Source organism: Bufo bufo, chromosome 2, assembly GCF_905171765.1.
Source record: "Bufo bufo chromosome 2, aBufBuf1.1, whole genome shotgun sequence".
Taxonomy (NCBI): Eukaryota; Metazoa; Chordata; class Amphibia; order Anura; family Bufonidae; genus Bufo; species Bufo bufo.
In genome coordinates, this window is record NC_053390.1 from 474,058,928 (window position 1) to 474,074,753 (window position 15,826).

At 41.8% G+C, this 15,826-nt stretch overlaps 1 protein-coding gene across 2 annotated transcripts in view; it reads left to right on the forward strand.

Annotated features, from left to right (window-relative positions):
- Window positions 1-15,826, forward strand: part of TIMM44 (translocase of inner mitochondrial membrane 44) — a 262,338-nt gene that overhangs the window by 200,262 nt on the left and 46,250 nt on the right. For both annotated transcript variants that reach the window (XM_040417742.1, XM_040417741.1), the window contains 2 exons: window positions 9,275-9,364; window positions 15,362-15,472. In XM_040417742.1, the coding sequence (XP_040273676.1) occupies window positions 9,275-9,364; window positions 15,362-15,472 (201 nt within the window). The remainder of the gene's footprint in view (window positions 1-9,274; window positions 9,365-15,361; window positions 15,473-15,826) is intronic.

The following is a 15,826-nucleotide window of genomic DNA, read 5'->3' on the forward strand; positions in this document are numbered from 1 at the left end:
ACCGTGCCTGAAAAATGCAGAAACCAAAAATATTGGCGTTCATGCCAGCCTCACTGCTCTTGCCCGCATCCTCCACCAATTGTTGGGTTTCACTCTGGTAGATAGGGTAAGCTGGTGCAGTACAGAGTCAAAATACAAGTTCTTAACTCAAAACGTCAGTGTTTATTCACACTTGAGGCAATTGCACAAAACAGCACGCAACTTTGCAGTCTTGGTGTTAAGTCACACACAATGGAAAGTTCTTATAACATAAGTCACCTTGCTGGCAGTTCTGCCTCCAGTAGTCCACAGCAGGCTTGTTTCCCCAGCATGCGGCTCTCAGCCCTCCAGCACGGCACAAAGCCTCAGATCCCAAAAACAGAGACATCTCTGCTGAGTCCAGCTGCCTATTTAAGGACAGCCATGTGCTGCCAAAACCCGGAACGGCACTTAAACTCCAGTCCGGCATTTGACCTCACCTGGCTGGAAACCAGCCCAGCCACACATGCTGGGAGGAAAATACCTGCCTTGCCAGACACAACCCCTCACTGTGTCACACAAGGTGCTGTTAGACAGCATGAACATTGCACAGGTGTGCCTTAGAGTGCCCACAATAAAAGGCCACTCTAAAATGTGCAGTTTGATCACACAGCACAATGCCACAGATGTCGCAACGTTTGAGGGAGTGTGTCTCTCAAACTGCAGGAATGTCTACCAGAGCTGTTGCCCGTGCAATGAATGTTCATTTCTCTACCATAAGCCTTCTCTAAATGCGTTTCAGAGAATTTGGCTCTACATCCAACCGGCCTCACAACCGCAGACCACGTGTAACCACACCAGTCCTGGACCTCCACATCCAGCAAGTTCACCTCCATGATCGTCTGAGACCAGCCACCCGGACAGCTGCAGCAACAATCTGTTTGCAAAACCAAAGAATTTACTGCACAAACTGTCAGAAACCGTCTCATGGAAGCTCATCTGCATGCTCGTCGTCCTCATCGGGGTCTGGACCTGACTGCATTGTAACCAACTTGAATGGGCAAATGCTCGCATTCGATGGCGTCTGGCACGTTGGAGAGGCGCTCTGTTCATGGATAAGTCCCGTTTTTCATTGTTCAGGGCAGATGGCAGAAAGCGTGTGTGGCTTCGTGTGGGTGAGCGTTTTGCTGACGTCAACGTTGTGGATCTAGTGGCCCTTGGTGGCAGTGGGGTTATGGTATGGGCAGGTGTATGTTATGGACAACGAACACAGGTGCATTTTATTGATGGCATTTTGAATGCACAGAGATACCGTGACGAGATCCTGGGGCCCATTGTTGTGCCATTCATCCACGATCATCACCTCATGTTGCAGCATAATAATGCATGGCCCCATATTGTAAGTACCCTAAAAATTTATCCTATGGAAATATCTTATGTGATCATAAACAGCTGTTTGGGCAAACAGCAGGGCTCAGAAGCAAATCATTTGGCTTGTGAAGTGCAGATTTGGTGGAATGTGCTTCAGGTGCCATGTTGCATTTGTGACACACTTGAGGTACAAGTAGAGTGGAAACCCCCAAGAAATGACCCATTTAGGAAACTACACCTCCAAGGTGTTCAGCTAGGGATGTAGTGATGGTTTTGACATTGCAGGTTTTTCATACAATTTATTAACATTGACCTTGAATGAATGAAATTAAACATTAAATTATTTCCATTAGTATGTTGCTTCTGCCCCAAAATTTGCATTTTTACAACTGGCAAAAGGAGAATAAGCACCTCACATACTGTTATGCAATTATACTTAAGCATGGAAATAACCCATATGTGGTCATATTTTGCTGTTTGCGAAAACTCTAGGGTTCAGACGAGAAGGAGCACTATTTGGATTTGGAGCATGGGTTTTGTTGAAATGCTTTTTTAAGAGCCATAATGGGCTCATGTACACAAATGTATTTTTGATCTGGATCCAATCCACATTTTTTGCCGGTCAGATGCGGACCCATTCCCTTTAATGGTGCCACAAAGGATGCAGACAGCACACTGTGTGCTGTCCGTACTGTGGCATCCGCAAAAATATAGAACATGTCCTATTCTTACCTATCAAGAAACTACCAGACCGCGTAAGATGTAGGTAAATTTTATTAACACAATACATAAAGGACATAGAGATTAGGTGCAGGGAAAGCAGCCACAGGAGGAGGACACAAGGGCAGTGATTAAATATAATATCCACATATAAATACCAATCAAGTGCATAGTGCCAAAATTATCAAACATATATAACACAGAATCAATTACCCATTATGTTCTTCCTCCAGGCTGGCACTATCACCTGTTCACCCGCCGGATCTGTGCTGCCGCTAGTGCAAGCATGCCACCAGAGGTCTGCTCTGGCCCCATTGACTATAATGGGGGCGGGACGGAGGTCCGGCGGAAACCTGGCAACTATGCCGAGAGACGGCCGAAATAAAACGACGGCATGTCGTTTTATTCTGGCCGCCTCTCGGCACGTTTGCCGTGCTGCCGCTGGACCTCCGGCCCGCCCTGGGGATGGCTGCTGCTAATGTGAAAGTAGCCTTAGATGCCTTGGTCCCTATTGATGGCAGCACATAAGGGGTTAAACAGATAGGATTGAAGTTGTCCAATGAGTTTATGTGGGATCCCAAAGAGGTAAATGAGATATCTGACCAATTGCTAAAGGCTAATAATTTTAATCTTATTTTACCCACTTTTCATAAAATTTGATTAGAATATTAGTTAAGTTGTGGTTAAGGTGTTTGGCTTCAAGCTCTTCAACTGTTTGTGAATGACAAAAGGTAGGATTTTTATTGTATCTTATGACCTATGGTTAAAGAAAGAACTAAGTTAATTAAGTTCAACCTTTTATGTGTAAGATGAACCATGGAGGACACAGTCCCAAACCACAGCCAGCAGACTCAAAACTGCTACCAATCTTCCTACATTTCTACAGTTAGATTTTTGTCTGGAGCTGAACCCAGACATATCCCCATTTTTTTCCAGGCAGGTCCTCTGATATGAGCATCTGATCATTCTATGCTCCGATGCTCTCTATTGGCCTGCACTGTATCGCGCAGGGCGAGGTCTGTTTGTTTATACTTTTTACACTGCTCGGCGGCGGCTTCCGCCTAGCAGTGTTCCCAGTGATGACATCAGCCCTTATGGGTGGGCTTTAGCGCTACCCTAGCTGTTTTACAGGCTAGGGCAGCGCTAAAGACCTCCCATTAGTGCATGAGATGCTCATGTCAGAGAGGCTGCCTGTGTGAAAACAGGGATATGTCTGGGTTCAGCTCTGAACCCAGACAACCCCTTTAATTGAATGCAAGGCAACTCATAGGTGTTCACCGGGGCCCCTCAAAGTTGGATGGACTTGGCTCCAGGTTATGTCTGCAGAGCAAGGTGACAGAAAAAGGGTGCAAGCTCAGCGGTAACAGAACCTACTGGAGGACAGCTCATCTAGCCACTGTGAAAACAAGGAGAGTAAGGGCTCATTCACACGACCGTATTTTTTGCGGCTCGCGTGCGGACCATTTTACTTCAATTGGGACGCAAAAGATGCGAACAGCACTCCGCAAGCCAAATCAATTGACAGGAAGTTAATCAGGAGCCAAACAGGAATCTGTATGTGGAGGAATTCTAGGCAAGAATATGGAATGAATACCATACACAGTAGGACAAAAATGACACACAAAAAATCACAGGCACTGACTGATTCATAGCACTCTGATTGGACACCGAGCCAGTGGCCTGATTGGCTCGACGTCCTAACTCTCTGGTAGCCTGACCAGCCAGGGCTTGGCTGGTTGGTATTGCCATCTTCCAGAAATAATGAGGTTGATTTCTGTTGTCCCTCAACACCGCCACACTGACTAGAACAACAACTACTGGTCAGAGAGAGAGACTTTGCCAAATCGTGGCCAGGGAAATACATGATATTATCCATACAAACCCCAGTTGATCTAGAAGGCAGCAAAAACCACATGTAACAGAGACCCAGTTCTCCATAAAGTAGAAAAAGTCCTTGCTCACCCCTCCTGGCAATCAAACAGATCCCTGAAACGGCATGTTACATTAACCCCTTAAGGATCCGCGCATGTACATGTACGGCGCTGGTGGACGTGACTTAAGGACCAGTGCAGTAAATGTACAGCGGGCTGATAGGGTGGGTGCAGGTGCAACTTCATAAAAACGGGTTCCACTGTTTTTTCAACAGCCACTCACAACTCTTTTAATAACAAACAATACGTGAATTGCAACATGAACTATGTGGTGTATTGCATTACCTGCTCCATATGTAGTTTGCAATATGTTGGATGCACAACCAACAGTCTAAAAGTGAGAATTTGCAAACACCTCTCAGACATTCCATTCACCAGGGAAAGAAATGTTTCAGCAGCTAGTCTACATTTCGCAGATCGCTTTCTCGGATCGCCCAGGAGAGAAGCTGATGTCTCCTCCCCATCGCTCCGATAGTAGTAATTAGCATACGGAGCAGGAGACTGTAACTGGGGCGAACGGAGCGGCGCCCAGGAATAATAGTAGGTGCAGGGAGATCCATGGGCGCCGCTCTACATGTCCTGCTAACTTAAGTCCAAACCCATAAAAAAAGCTGTCCTATCATTGGTGGCGCAGTGCGCCCACCCCTCTTTTGCCCCTCTCTCCTCATTGGTAGCAGCGGCACAGGCGGGAGAGAGAGGCTGCTTCCTTCTCCCCTGTGCTGCTGAGGGAACATGAGCGCGCTGACAGCTGCGCGCTCATGTTCTGTGATACTAGACTGCGCAGCCCAGTAGCGAAAAAATGTAAATCCCGGTATTGTATCGATACCGGGACAAAAGTATTGATTGGGTATCAAAATTTCGATACCCGCAACAACCCTAGAACTGTTAAAGCCATTTTTTGTCACCTTACATCACAAAAAGTGTAATACCAAGCGATCAAAAAGTCATATGCACCCGAAAATAGTACAAATCAAACAGTCCTCTCATCCTAAAAAAAATGAGCCCCTACATATTTATATATGTAAAACTGAATCAAACAGCCCAAAACAATTAGTCATATTTGGTATTGTCGCATCTGTTACAACCTGCTCTATAAAAATAGCACATGATCTAACCTGTCAGATGAACGTTGTAAATAACAAAAAAATAAAAACTGTGCCAAAACAGCTATTTTTGTTACCTTGCCTCACAAAAAGCGTAATATAGAGCAACCAAAAATCATATGTGCCCTAAAATAGTACCAACAAAACTGCCACCTTATCCCGTAGTTTCCAAAATGGGGTCACTTTTTGTGAGTTTCTACTCTATGGGTGCATCATGGGGTCTTAAAATGTGACATGGCAACTTAAAATTATCCCAGTGAAATCTGCCCTCCAAAAACCATATGGCGTTCCTTTCCTTCTGCACTCTGCCGTGTGCCCGTACAGCAGTTTATGATCACAAATGGGGTGTTTCTCTAAACTACAGAATCAGGGTAATAAATATTGAGTTTTGTTTGGCTGTTAACCCTTGCTTTGTTTCTGGAAAAATGGATAATGGAAAATCTGCCAAAAAAGTGAAATTCTGAAATTTCATCTACATTTTCTTTTAATTCTTGTGGAACGGCCTAAAGGGTTTACAAAGTTGGTAAAAATCAGTTTTGAATAGCTTGAAGGGTGTAGTTTCTAAAATGGTGTCATTTTTGGGTGGTTTCTATTATGTAAGCCTCACAAAGTGACTTCAGACCTGAAATGGTCCTTACAATGTGGGTTTTGGAAATTTTCTTAAAAATTACAAGATTTGCTTCTAAGCCTTCTACCGTCCCCAAAAAATAAAATGGCATTCACAAAATGATCCAAACATAAAGTAGGCATATGGGAAATGTAAAGTAATAACTATTATATGAGGTATCACTATCTGTTTTAAAAGCAGAGAAATAAAAATTTGGAAAGTTGCGAATTTTTCCAATTTTTTTGTAAATGTTTGTTTATTTTTTATTATTTTTTTTGTAAATGAAAAATATTGACTGAAATTTACCACTATCATGAAGTACAATGTGTCACGAGAAAACAATCTCAGAATGGCTTGGATAAGTAAAAGCGTTCCAAAGTTATTACCACATAAAGTGACATGTCAAATTTGCAAAAAGTGGCCTGGTCCTTAAGGTAAAAAATGGTCCTGAAGGGGTTAATACCTGTAATATATTGTTTATTTAGTACAAGACAAGTATAACAGTATTTATGCAAATGTCTTGGTTATGCTAGTAAAATGGTGTTCAAAGGTAAAATAAACCTAAACATTAATAAAATCTTCAAGGCCTATGCCGTCAGTCTTAACAGTCTCAAAAATTTTATGAAAATGGCTGTGAGCCAAGAATTTGTGTTATCTAGTGTTAAAAATGTTTTTTCACTGTCGTGTGCATGTAGCCTTAGGCTAGTTTCACACTAATGTCAAAGAGATATGGTAGGCTGTTCTGGAGGGCAACATCTGCCAGAGCTCTTTGGATCCAGCATTCCAGATGCTACATGAATTCCTGCCGGCCGCAACTTGCCAAATATAGTTGCAAGAAAAAGTTTGTGAACCCTTTGGAATGATATGGATTTCTGCACAAATTGGTCATAAAATGTGATCTGATCTTCATCTAAGGCTTCATGCACACGACACGTTGTTTTTCTCGGCCTCCGTTTTTTTTGCGGATAGGATGGGGGCACATTCATTTCAATGGGTCAGCAAAAAAATGCTGGTAGTTCATCCGTTTGTGTTCCGCGTCCGTTGTCCGTGTTTCCCTTCAGCGAAAAAAAATAGTGCATGTCCTACTTTTTTCACATTTGCGGACAAGGATAGGCATTTATTACAAGGGATCTGTGAAAAAAAACGGATGCCACATCCGTTTTTTTAGCGGACGCAAAAAACAACTGTCGTGTGCATGAGGCCTAAGTCACAACAATAGAAATCACTTTCTGCTTAAACTAATAACGCACAAAGAATTAAATGTTAACATGTTTTTATTAAACACACCATGTAAACGTTCACAGTGCAGGTGGAAAAAGTATATGAACCCCTAGACCAGGCATGTCCAAACTGCGGCCCTCCAGCTGTTGCAAAACTACAACTCCCAGCATGCCTGTATAGCTTACAGCTATTAGGGCATGCTGGGAGTTGTAGTTTTGCAACAGCTGGAGGGCCGCAGTTTGGACATGCCTGCCCTAGACTAATGACATCTCCAAGAGCTAATTGGAGGAGTGAGGTGTCAGCCAACTGGAGTCCAATCAATGAGATGAGATTGGAAGTGTTTGTTACAGCTGCCCTGCCCTATGAAAAACACACACCAGTTCTGGGTTTACTTTTCACAAGAAGCATTGCCTGATGTGAATGATGCCTCGCACAAAAGAGCTCTCAGAAGACCTACGATTAAGAATTGTTGACTTGCATAAAGCTGGAAAGGGTTATAAAAGTAGCTCCAAAAGCCTTGCTGTTCATCAGTCCACGGTAAGACAAATTGTCTATAAATGTAGAAAGTTCAGCACTGCTGCTACTCTCCCTAGGAGTGGCCGTTCTGTAAAGATGACTGCAAGAGCACAGCGCAGACTGCTCAATGAGGTGAAGAAGAATCCTAGAGTGTCAGCTAAAGTCTTACAAAAGTCTCTGGCATATGCTAACATCCCTGTTAGCGAATCTACGATACGTAAAACACTAAACAAGAATGGATTTCATGGGAGGATACCACAGAGGAAGCCACTGCTGTCCAAAAAAAAATTGCTGCACATTTACAGTTTGCACAAGAGCACCTGGATGTTCCACAGCAGTATTGGCAAAATATTCTGTGGACAGATGAAACCAAAGTTGAGTTGTTTGGAATAAAAACACAACACTATGTGTGGAGAAAGAGGCACAGCACACCAACATCAAAACCTCATCCCAACTGTGAAGTATGGTGGTGGGGGCATCATGGTTTGGGGCTGCTTTGCTGCGTCAGGGCCTGGACGGATTGCTATCATCGAAGGAAAAATGAATTCCCAAGTTTATAAAGACATTTTGCAGGAGAACTTAAGGCCATCTGTCCACCAGCTGAAGCTCAACAGAAGATGGGTGTTGCAACAGGACAACGACCCAAAGCATAGAAGAAAATCAACAACAGAATGGCTTAAACAGAAGAAAATACGCCTTCTGGAGTGGCCCAGTCAGAGTCCTGACCTCAACCCGATTGAGATGCTGTGGCATGACCTCAAGAAAGCGATTCACACCAGACATCCCAAGAATATTGCTGAACTGAAACAGTTCTGTAAAGAGGAATGGTCAAGAATTACTCCTGACCGTTGTGCACGTCTGATCTGCAACTACAGGAAACGTTTGGTTGAAGTTATTGCTGCCAAAGGAGGTTAAACCAGTTATTAAATCCAAGGATTCACATCCTTCTTCCACCTGCACTGTGAATGTTTACATGGGGTGTTCAATAAAAACATGGTAACATTTAATTCTTTGTGTGTTATTAGTTTAAGCAGACTGTGATTGTCTATTGTTGTGACTTAGATGAAGATCAGATCACATTACATTTTATGACCAATTTGTGCAGAAATCCATATCATTCCAATACTTTTTCTTGCAACTGTATACCGATAATTGGTCTGCCAAATACCTTTCTCTTTAACGCTAGTGTGAAACTATACTTACTCTACTGTGAATAATAGTTAAATAAAGCAGTGGAAACGGCTGTAGATGGTGTTGATTTATTTCTGCCAGATTTTTAAGTAAGGCTACTTTCACACTAACGTTTTCAATTCTGCTGTTGAGATCAGTCATAAGATCTCAATAGCAGATAAAAACAGTTCAGTTTTGTTCCCATTCATTGTCAATGGGGACAAAACTGAGCTGACCAAAACGGAATGCACCAAAATGCACTGTTCCGTTTGGTTGCACGATGCAAACAGCGTTTTTCTGTCCGCGATGTGATGCGGAGCAAGACTGATCCGTCCTGACACACAATGGAAGTCAATGGGGACGGATCCGTTTTCTCTTGACACAATAGAAAAACGATCTGTCCCCCATTGACTTTCAATGGTGTTCATGACGGGTCCATCATGGCTTTATAAGACGTAATACAACCGGATCCGTTCATAACGGATGCATGCGGTTGTATTATTGTAACAGAAGCGTTTTTGCAGATCCATGATGTGAAAGTAGCCTAAATTGGCAAAATTAATGTCTGCACAATTTTTAATCTTAAAATTGTGGTATAACAAATTTCAAGCATTTATAAACATATCATTGAGTTTTCACCGTGTTCTTTTAAATTTTTTATTTTTTTTTGTGTGTAGACATACAGTCAACTAGCTCACCCAATTCAGCAAGCCAAAGCAATGGGGCTTCGGTTTCATTCCAAGGTTCTGGACATTGACAATATTGATGTAAGTGTGTTTAGGTACAGTATACTGTATGATGCGTGTTATAAGCTTGTGTATTAGCACCAAAAATATTAGTGACGTGGACTACCCATGAGGCTTTTTGCCTCATGGGCATCTTAATAGATCCAGAAAAATAACTGGAGGGATCTTTACTTGCGATAGTGTGGCCATTGGCCACCACGTGGAGTGGGGCTTTGGTTGCATGCAGGCATTGCAGGTTGTGTCCCTAGTCTCGCTCATTGCATATGCATAAAACAACATAACACACCTCCAATTGAAACCTGTGTGATTTTTCATTATCATCACCACATTTGGGCAGGATTCTCCTGGCCATGTGTTATCTCTGTATTTCTTGCATTTGTCAATATCTGACTGTTACATGGCCCGATGCAGCAGACGATCATGGGAAAGGAACAATTGCCTGCAATTATATAGAGTCATTGTTTCTGGGCCGCAGAGTTCAGTTTGGACAGCGTGATCTGCTTGCAATGAGAAGCTCCAGCTCACCTGTAGCTTGGTATTAGTTTGGTGCACAGAATGGGTCTGATTTATAGTAACATAGTACATAAGGCCGACAAAATACATTTGTCCATCCAGTTCGGCCTGTCATCCTGCAAGTTGATCCAGATGAAGGCAAAAAAAAAAACTGTGAGGTAGAAGCCAATTTTCCCCACTTTAGGGGAATAAAAAATTCCTTCCCGACTCCAATCAGGCAATCAGAATAACTTCCTGAATCACCGACCCCTCTCTAGTAGCTATAGCCTGTAATAATATTATGCTCCAGAAATACATCCAGGCCCCTCTTGAATTCCTTTATTGTACTCACCATCACCACCTCCTCAGGCAGAGAGTTCCATAGTCTCACTGCTCTTACCGTAAAGAATCCTTTTCTATGTTTGTGTACAAACCTTCTTTCCTCCAGACACAGAGGATGTCCCCTCGTCACAGTCCTGGGGATAAATAGATGATGGGACACATTGTGCTGTCCGATTTTTTTCCAGGACCCATTGAAAATAAAGTCCAGATCTGTTCCGCAAAAAACGGAACAGATCAGGAAAGAAAAAACGGACGTGTGAATGGACCCTTACCCAGCTAGCTACCTCACTTTCCTCAGCCTCCTCTCTGTCATCCTGCCCCTCATCTACCCCAAAGAGTGCTTGCACGGTGAGAAGCAAACTCTTTTGCAAATTGTCAATGCCTCTCAGTGTTGCACCTTGCCCGTTTAGAGACTCGATTTGCGATTTGAAACGGGTAATTTGCTCACATCTTGAACAAAGATATACACCCTCGAACGGCTGTTCCAGGACTGCATACATCATGCAAGATGTGCACTGGACTGCGTTGTCAATTGTGCAACACATACTAAATGGGGATTACAACAGTAAAAAAAAGTAAAACAGTAAATATGATTTAGAATTAGACCCTGTCTGCTGTAGTTGAAGGACTACCTAGAATTAAGCCAACAACACACAAGGAAAAAAAATGGGTTTAAATGGCAATACACAGCAGAGAGGGAAAAAAAAAAAAAAGTTTTAAATGGCAGTACTGAAATGCAAAAACTTGACTTTCAAGGATCTCTGCTTCAAACCACACTCAGCCACACCTGCAATCACTCCCACAAAATCACACTCAGCACCAGATTAGTAGAGCAAGCCTCAGGAAGAGCAAAGATTCGCTACCTTAAACAATCGATCCAGCATTGTTAAAATCCAATTGTAACTTTTTATTCCATGTACGTAGCAAAACATGTACAAGGTAAACGACACTCAACTGTTGGCACATTTTAGACACGTCCTTAGTTGTAACACAGTATATCCAGTGTTGCTGGTTGGTTTAAATGGGGCTCCAAGATATAGGTAGAGTATAAAACATGGATACTGAACCAGCGAGATCGGATAAGGAAATAGACCTTAGTGAACAAAATAAAAAGTAATAACAACACTTTGGTGTGCTGGCGACAAGGATGAAATAAAATGCAAAAGACCAAAACATCCATGAACGGTATAATTGTCAATATTAACAGCATATATGAAAAATCTGGGAGACAGAAAAAAACGCAGCGTGTAAATACCATATACTAAAATAAAAAAATTGACAGTGAAACATTGTTGCATAGCCAACAAGTTAGGCCTCATGCACATGACCGTTGTTTGGGTCCGCATCCGAGCCGCCATTTTGGCAGCTCGGATGCGGACCCATTCACTTCAATGGGGCCGTTCCGCGGCCCCGCTAAAAAAAATATAACGTCCTATTCTTGTCCACGCTTTTCGGACAAGAATAGGCATTTATATTGCCGGCGCCCGTTCCACAAATTGCGGAAGGCAACACGGGCGGCTTCCGTTATTTGTGGATTGCGGACCGCAAAAAATGGCACGGCCGTGTGCATGAGGCCTTAGGGTTATTTTGTCAGATAAATCAAATGGATAGCAACAAATTATTATTACACACTAATTTGACGATAAACAGCAAGATCTGCTGCCTAGAAACAATGATTTAGGTGTCCGCTTAAAAGATTATATCATCCGATGAACAAGCATTTCTCCTGTTCCTCAGGCACCTTTACATGGGCAAAATATCAGGAATTAATGTTTGTCCCTGATAAAAAGCCCAACAATTGGGCAGTATGAATCCATCTTCATTGACCCGAACTCACAGTATCATAGGGATCAGTTAAATATGGACATGTGATTCTTGCCTAATTACAGTGCTTTCTGAAAGTCTAAAGACCCTTTCACTTTTTCACATTTTATGTTGCGGTCTTGTGCTAAAATAAAAAACTTCACGTTTTCCCCATGATTCTGCAGTCAGTACCCCATAATGAGAGCGTGAAAATAATAATAATTTATTGAAAAGAAAAAACTAAAATCTTCAATTGACATAAATATTCAGACCCTTTACTCAGTTGAAGCAGCTTTGCAGCAATTACAGCCTCTACTCTTCTTTGCTATGATACCACAAGGTTTGCACTCTAAGGTTAAGGGCACTCTGGATCAGGTTTTCATTAAAGGGAATGTGTCATCAGAAAATGACCTGCTGTTTTAATAATTTTTTATTAAAGAATTTTTGATAATGTTTTCAGTGTTCTATGTATTCCATATATTAAAACAAGAGAAACAATCCTGCAGTTTTTGCACTGGCCATTTATGACTAATAAGCCACTTCTTGGTTTATACAGATCTTCTGCAGTTACAGTGGATATAAAAAGTCTACACACCCCTTTTAAAATGTCAGGTTTCTGTGATGTAAAAAAAATGAGACAAAGCTAAATAATCTTTTAGGTAGAGGGAAGAAAAAATATAAAAATAAAATAATATGGTTGCATAAGTGTGCACACCCTTAAACTAATACTTTGTTAAAGAACCTTTTGATTTTATTACAGCACTCAGTCTTTTTGGGTATGAGTCTATCAGCATGGCACATTTTGACTAGGCAAGATTTGCCCACTCTTCTTTGCAAAAACACTCCAAATCTGTCAGATTGCGAGGGCATCTCCTGTGCACAGCCCTCTTCAGATCACCCCATAGATTTTCAATCGGATTCAGGTCTAGGCTCTGGCTGGGCCATTCTAAAACTTTAATCTTTTGGTGAAGCCATTCCTTTGTTGGTTTGGATGTATGCTTTGGGTCGTTGTCATGCTGAAAGATGAAGTTCCTCTTCATGTTCAGCTTTCTAGCAGAAGCCTGAAGGTTTTGTGCCAATATTGACTGGTATTTGGAACTGTTCATAATTCCATCTAGCTTAACTAAGGCCCCAGTTCCAGCTGAAGAAAAACAACCCCAGAGCATGATGCTGCCACCACCATGCTTCACTGGGGGTATGGTGTACTTTTGGTGATGTGCAGTGTTGTTTTTGCGCCAAACATATCTTTTGGAATTATGGCCAAAAAGTTCAACCTTGGTTTCATCAAACCATAACTCCTTTTCCCACATGCTTTTGGGAGACTTCAGATGTGTTTTTGCAAAATGTAGCCTGGCTTGGATGTTTTTTTTTCTCGTAAGCTTTCATCTTGCCACTCTACCACATAGGGTAGACATATGAAGAATACGGGAGATTGTTGTCACCTGTACCACACAGCCAGTACTTGCCAGATATTCCTGCAGCTCTTTTAATGTTGCTGTAGGCCTCTTGGTAGCCTCCCAGCCCAGTTTTCTTCTAGTCTTTTCATCAATTTTGGAGGGATGTCCAGTTCTTGGTAATGTCACTGTTGTGCCATATTTTCTCCACTTGGTGAGTCATCAATGTGTTCCATGGTATATCTAATGCCTTGGAAATTCTTTTGTACCTTTCTCCTGACTGATACCTTTTAACAATGAGATCCCTCTGATGCTTTGGAAGCTCTCTGTGGGATGCGACTAAGAAAATTTCAGGAAAGACCAACTAGAGCAGCTGAACTTTATTTGGGGTTAATCAGAGGCACTTTAAATGATGGCAGGTGTATGCTGACTCCTATTTAACGTGATTTTGAACGTGATTGCTTAATTCTGAACACAGCTACATCCCCAATTATAACAGGATGTGCACACTTATGCAACCACATTATTTTAGTTTTTTTGTTTTCTTCCCTCCACCTAAAAGATTTGTTTGTTTTTCAATTGAGTGTTACAGTTTATAGGTCGCATTAGAGGTAGAAAAAGTTCTGAAATGATTTATTTTTTACATCACAGAAACCTGACATTTTAACAGGGGTGTGTAGACATTTTATATCCACTGTATATACCATTCTAAACCTGCCTGTAATCATAAGGAGATAACACCTCTGTGTTTAGATAAGACAGGATCCACCATTCACAATAGATGATTGTAAGAAATTATCTATTCTTTCCTTGTACAATGACCCCCCCGCACAGGTCACAGAACATTCCCAGAAAACTCTCCCATAGATGTCAATGAGATCTCCTCCAGACCATGGCCCATGGGGCTGCCTTAAAGCTATTTTCTTAATGCTTTCAAAATGCTTTTAAGAACAGCTGAGGCTAAATGGCTATTCACATAATCATATTCAGGAAAAAGAATTAAATTGAAAAAGACAGATTAGAAAAACAGGGTATGTGCCACTTTCTGATTTTAACTGGCAGATAAAATTTTTGGTGACACATTTCCTTTAAGAATATCTCTGTGCTTTTGCTTCATTCAGTCATTGATTCATTCTGACCAGTTTCACCGAAAAACACACCTACAGTATGCTGCTACCACCATGCTTAACGGTAGGGATGGTATTGGCTAGTGCCAGGTTTCCTCCAGACATGGCTCTTTGAACTTTTTGGCTTCAATTCTATCTTGGTTTTATCAGATGAGAGGATCTTGTTTCTCACAGTTTGGGAGAAATGTGAGGGCCCCCAGAACTAAATTTCAAGTGTCATATCAAAGGATCTGAATACTTATATCTAGAGATGAGCGAATTTCAGGTTATAAAATTCGTTCACGCTTTGTTTACTGGTAAAAGGTGAGTTGCGTTATTGATTCCGTTACTACGGACCATAATGCAATTCAATGACGAAATGCATAACGGAATGACATTCCGTCATAATAGAAGTCTATGGGATGCAAAACGTATCCGTCCCGTTTCCGTTATGCACACGTCATTTATGCATTGCATGAGGATCGCAGCATGTTCCCATAGAAGTAAATCCCCATAGAAGTCAATGAGGCTTCAGGGAAAAAAAAACATTGCGTCCAGATTGATTGCAAGTAGATGTTATTTGTAAGTCTTCAGTTTTGGTTTTTTTTTTACGCACTGAAACACTGAATGTAATTGCAGACAAACTGACTAAACCTGCTTGCAAAATTATGCAAGTTTCACTGAATGCATCCTGACACAAACCATATCATTTATGTGAAAGAGGCCTTAGTGTTTATTTTTTGTATCTCTTTTAGAGACATTTCTAATGTCAGTCGATAGAATTATGTGATTTAACCATAAACAGACATTACAACTATTTGAAAAAGCACCGCCATTGTCTTGAAATTTTTTTCTTTCTAATTGTGTTCATTTTTTGTTAGCTCGCAATGGGAAAGATGATGGAACAAGGTCCAGTGCTCATCATAACATTTCAGGCTCAGCTTGTTATGGTTCTTAAAAATCAAAAAGGGGAGGTTATCGAAGGAAATCAGGCAAGTATAAACTTCAAAATAAGTGTAATTCAACTTTTTAATCTTGACATCTGATGTACATGTACAGCGCTGCAGACAAGTAGTTCTTGCAGTACACCGTACTTGTACGTCGGGGTGTGATCATGCTGGCACAGGAGTTGTGCTGCACTATGACTGAAGGAGTCTGGCTGTGACTGAGCTAGGTTCCTGCTGCAACGACCGGGATCCTGGCTGTTCAACCTCTTAGATGCTGACTGCCGCATCTAATTGGTTTGCCGAAGGAGGGGCTCCCTCTGTACACCATCCAGGGGTGCACTTATCCTTTCTGCTGCCTGAGGCAAAAATTGTTTAAGGCATACTGTGATACAGTTGAAT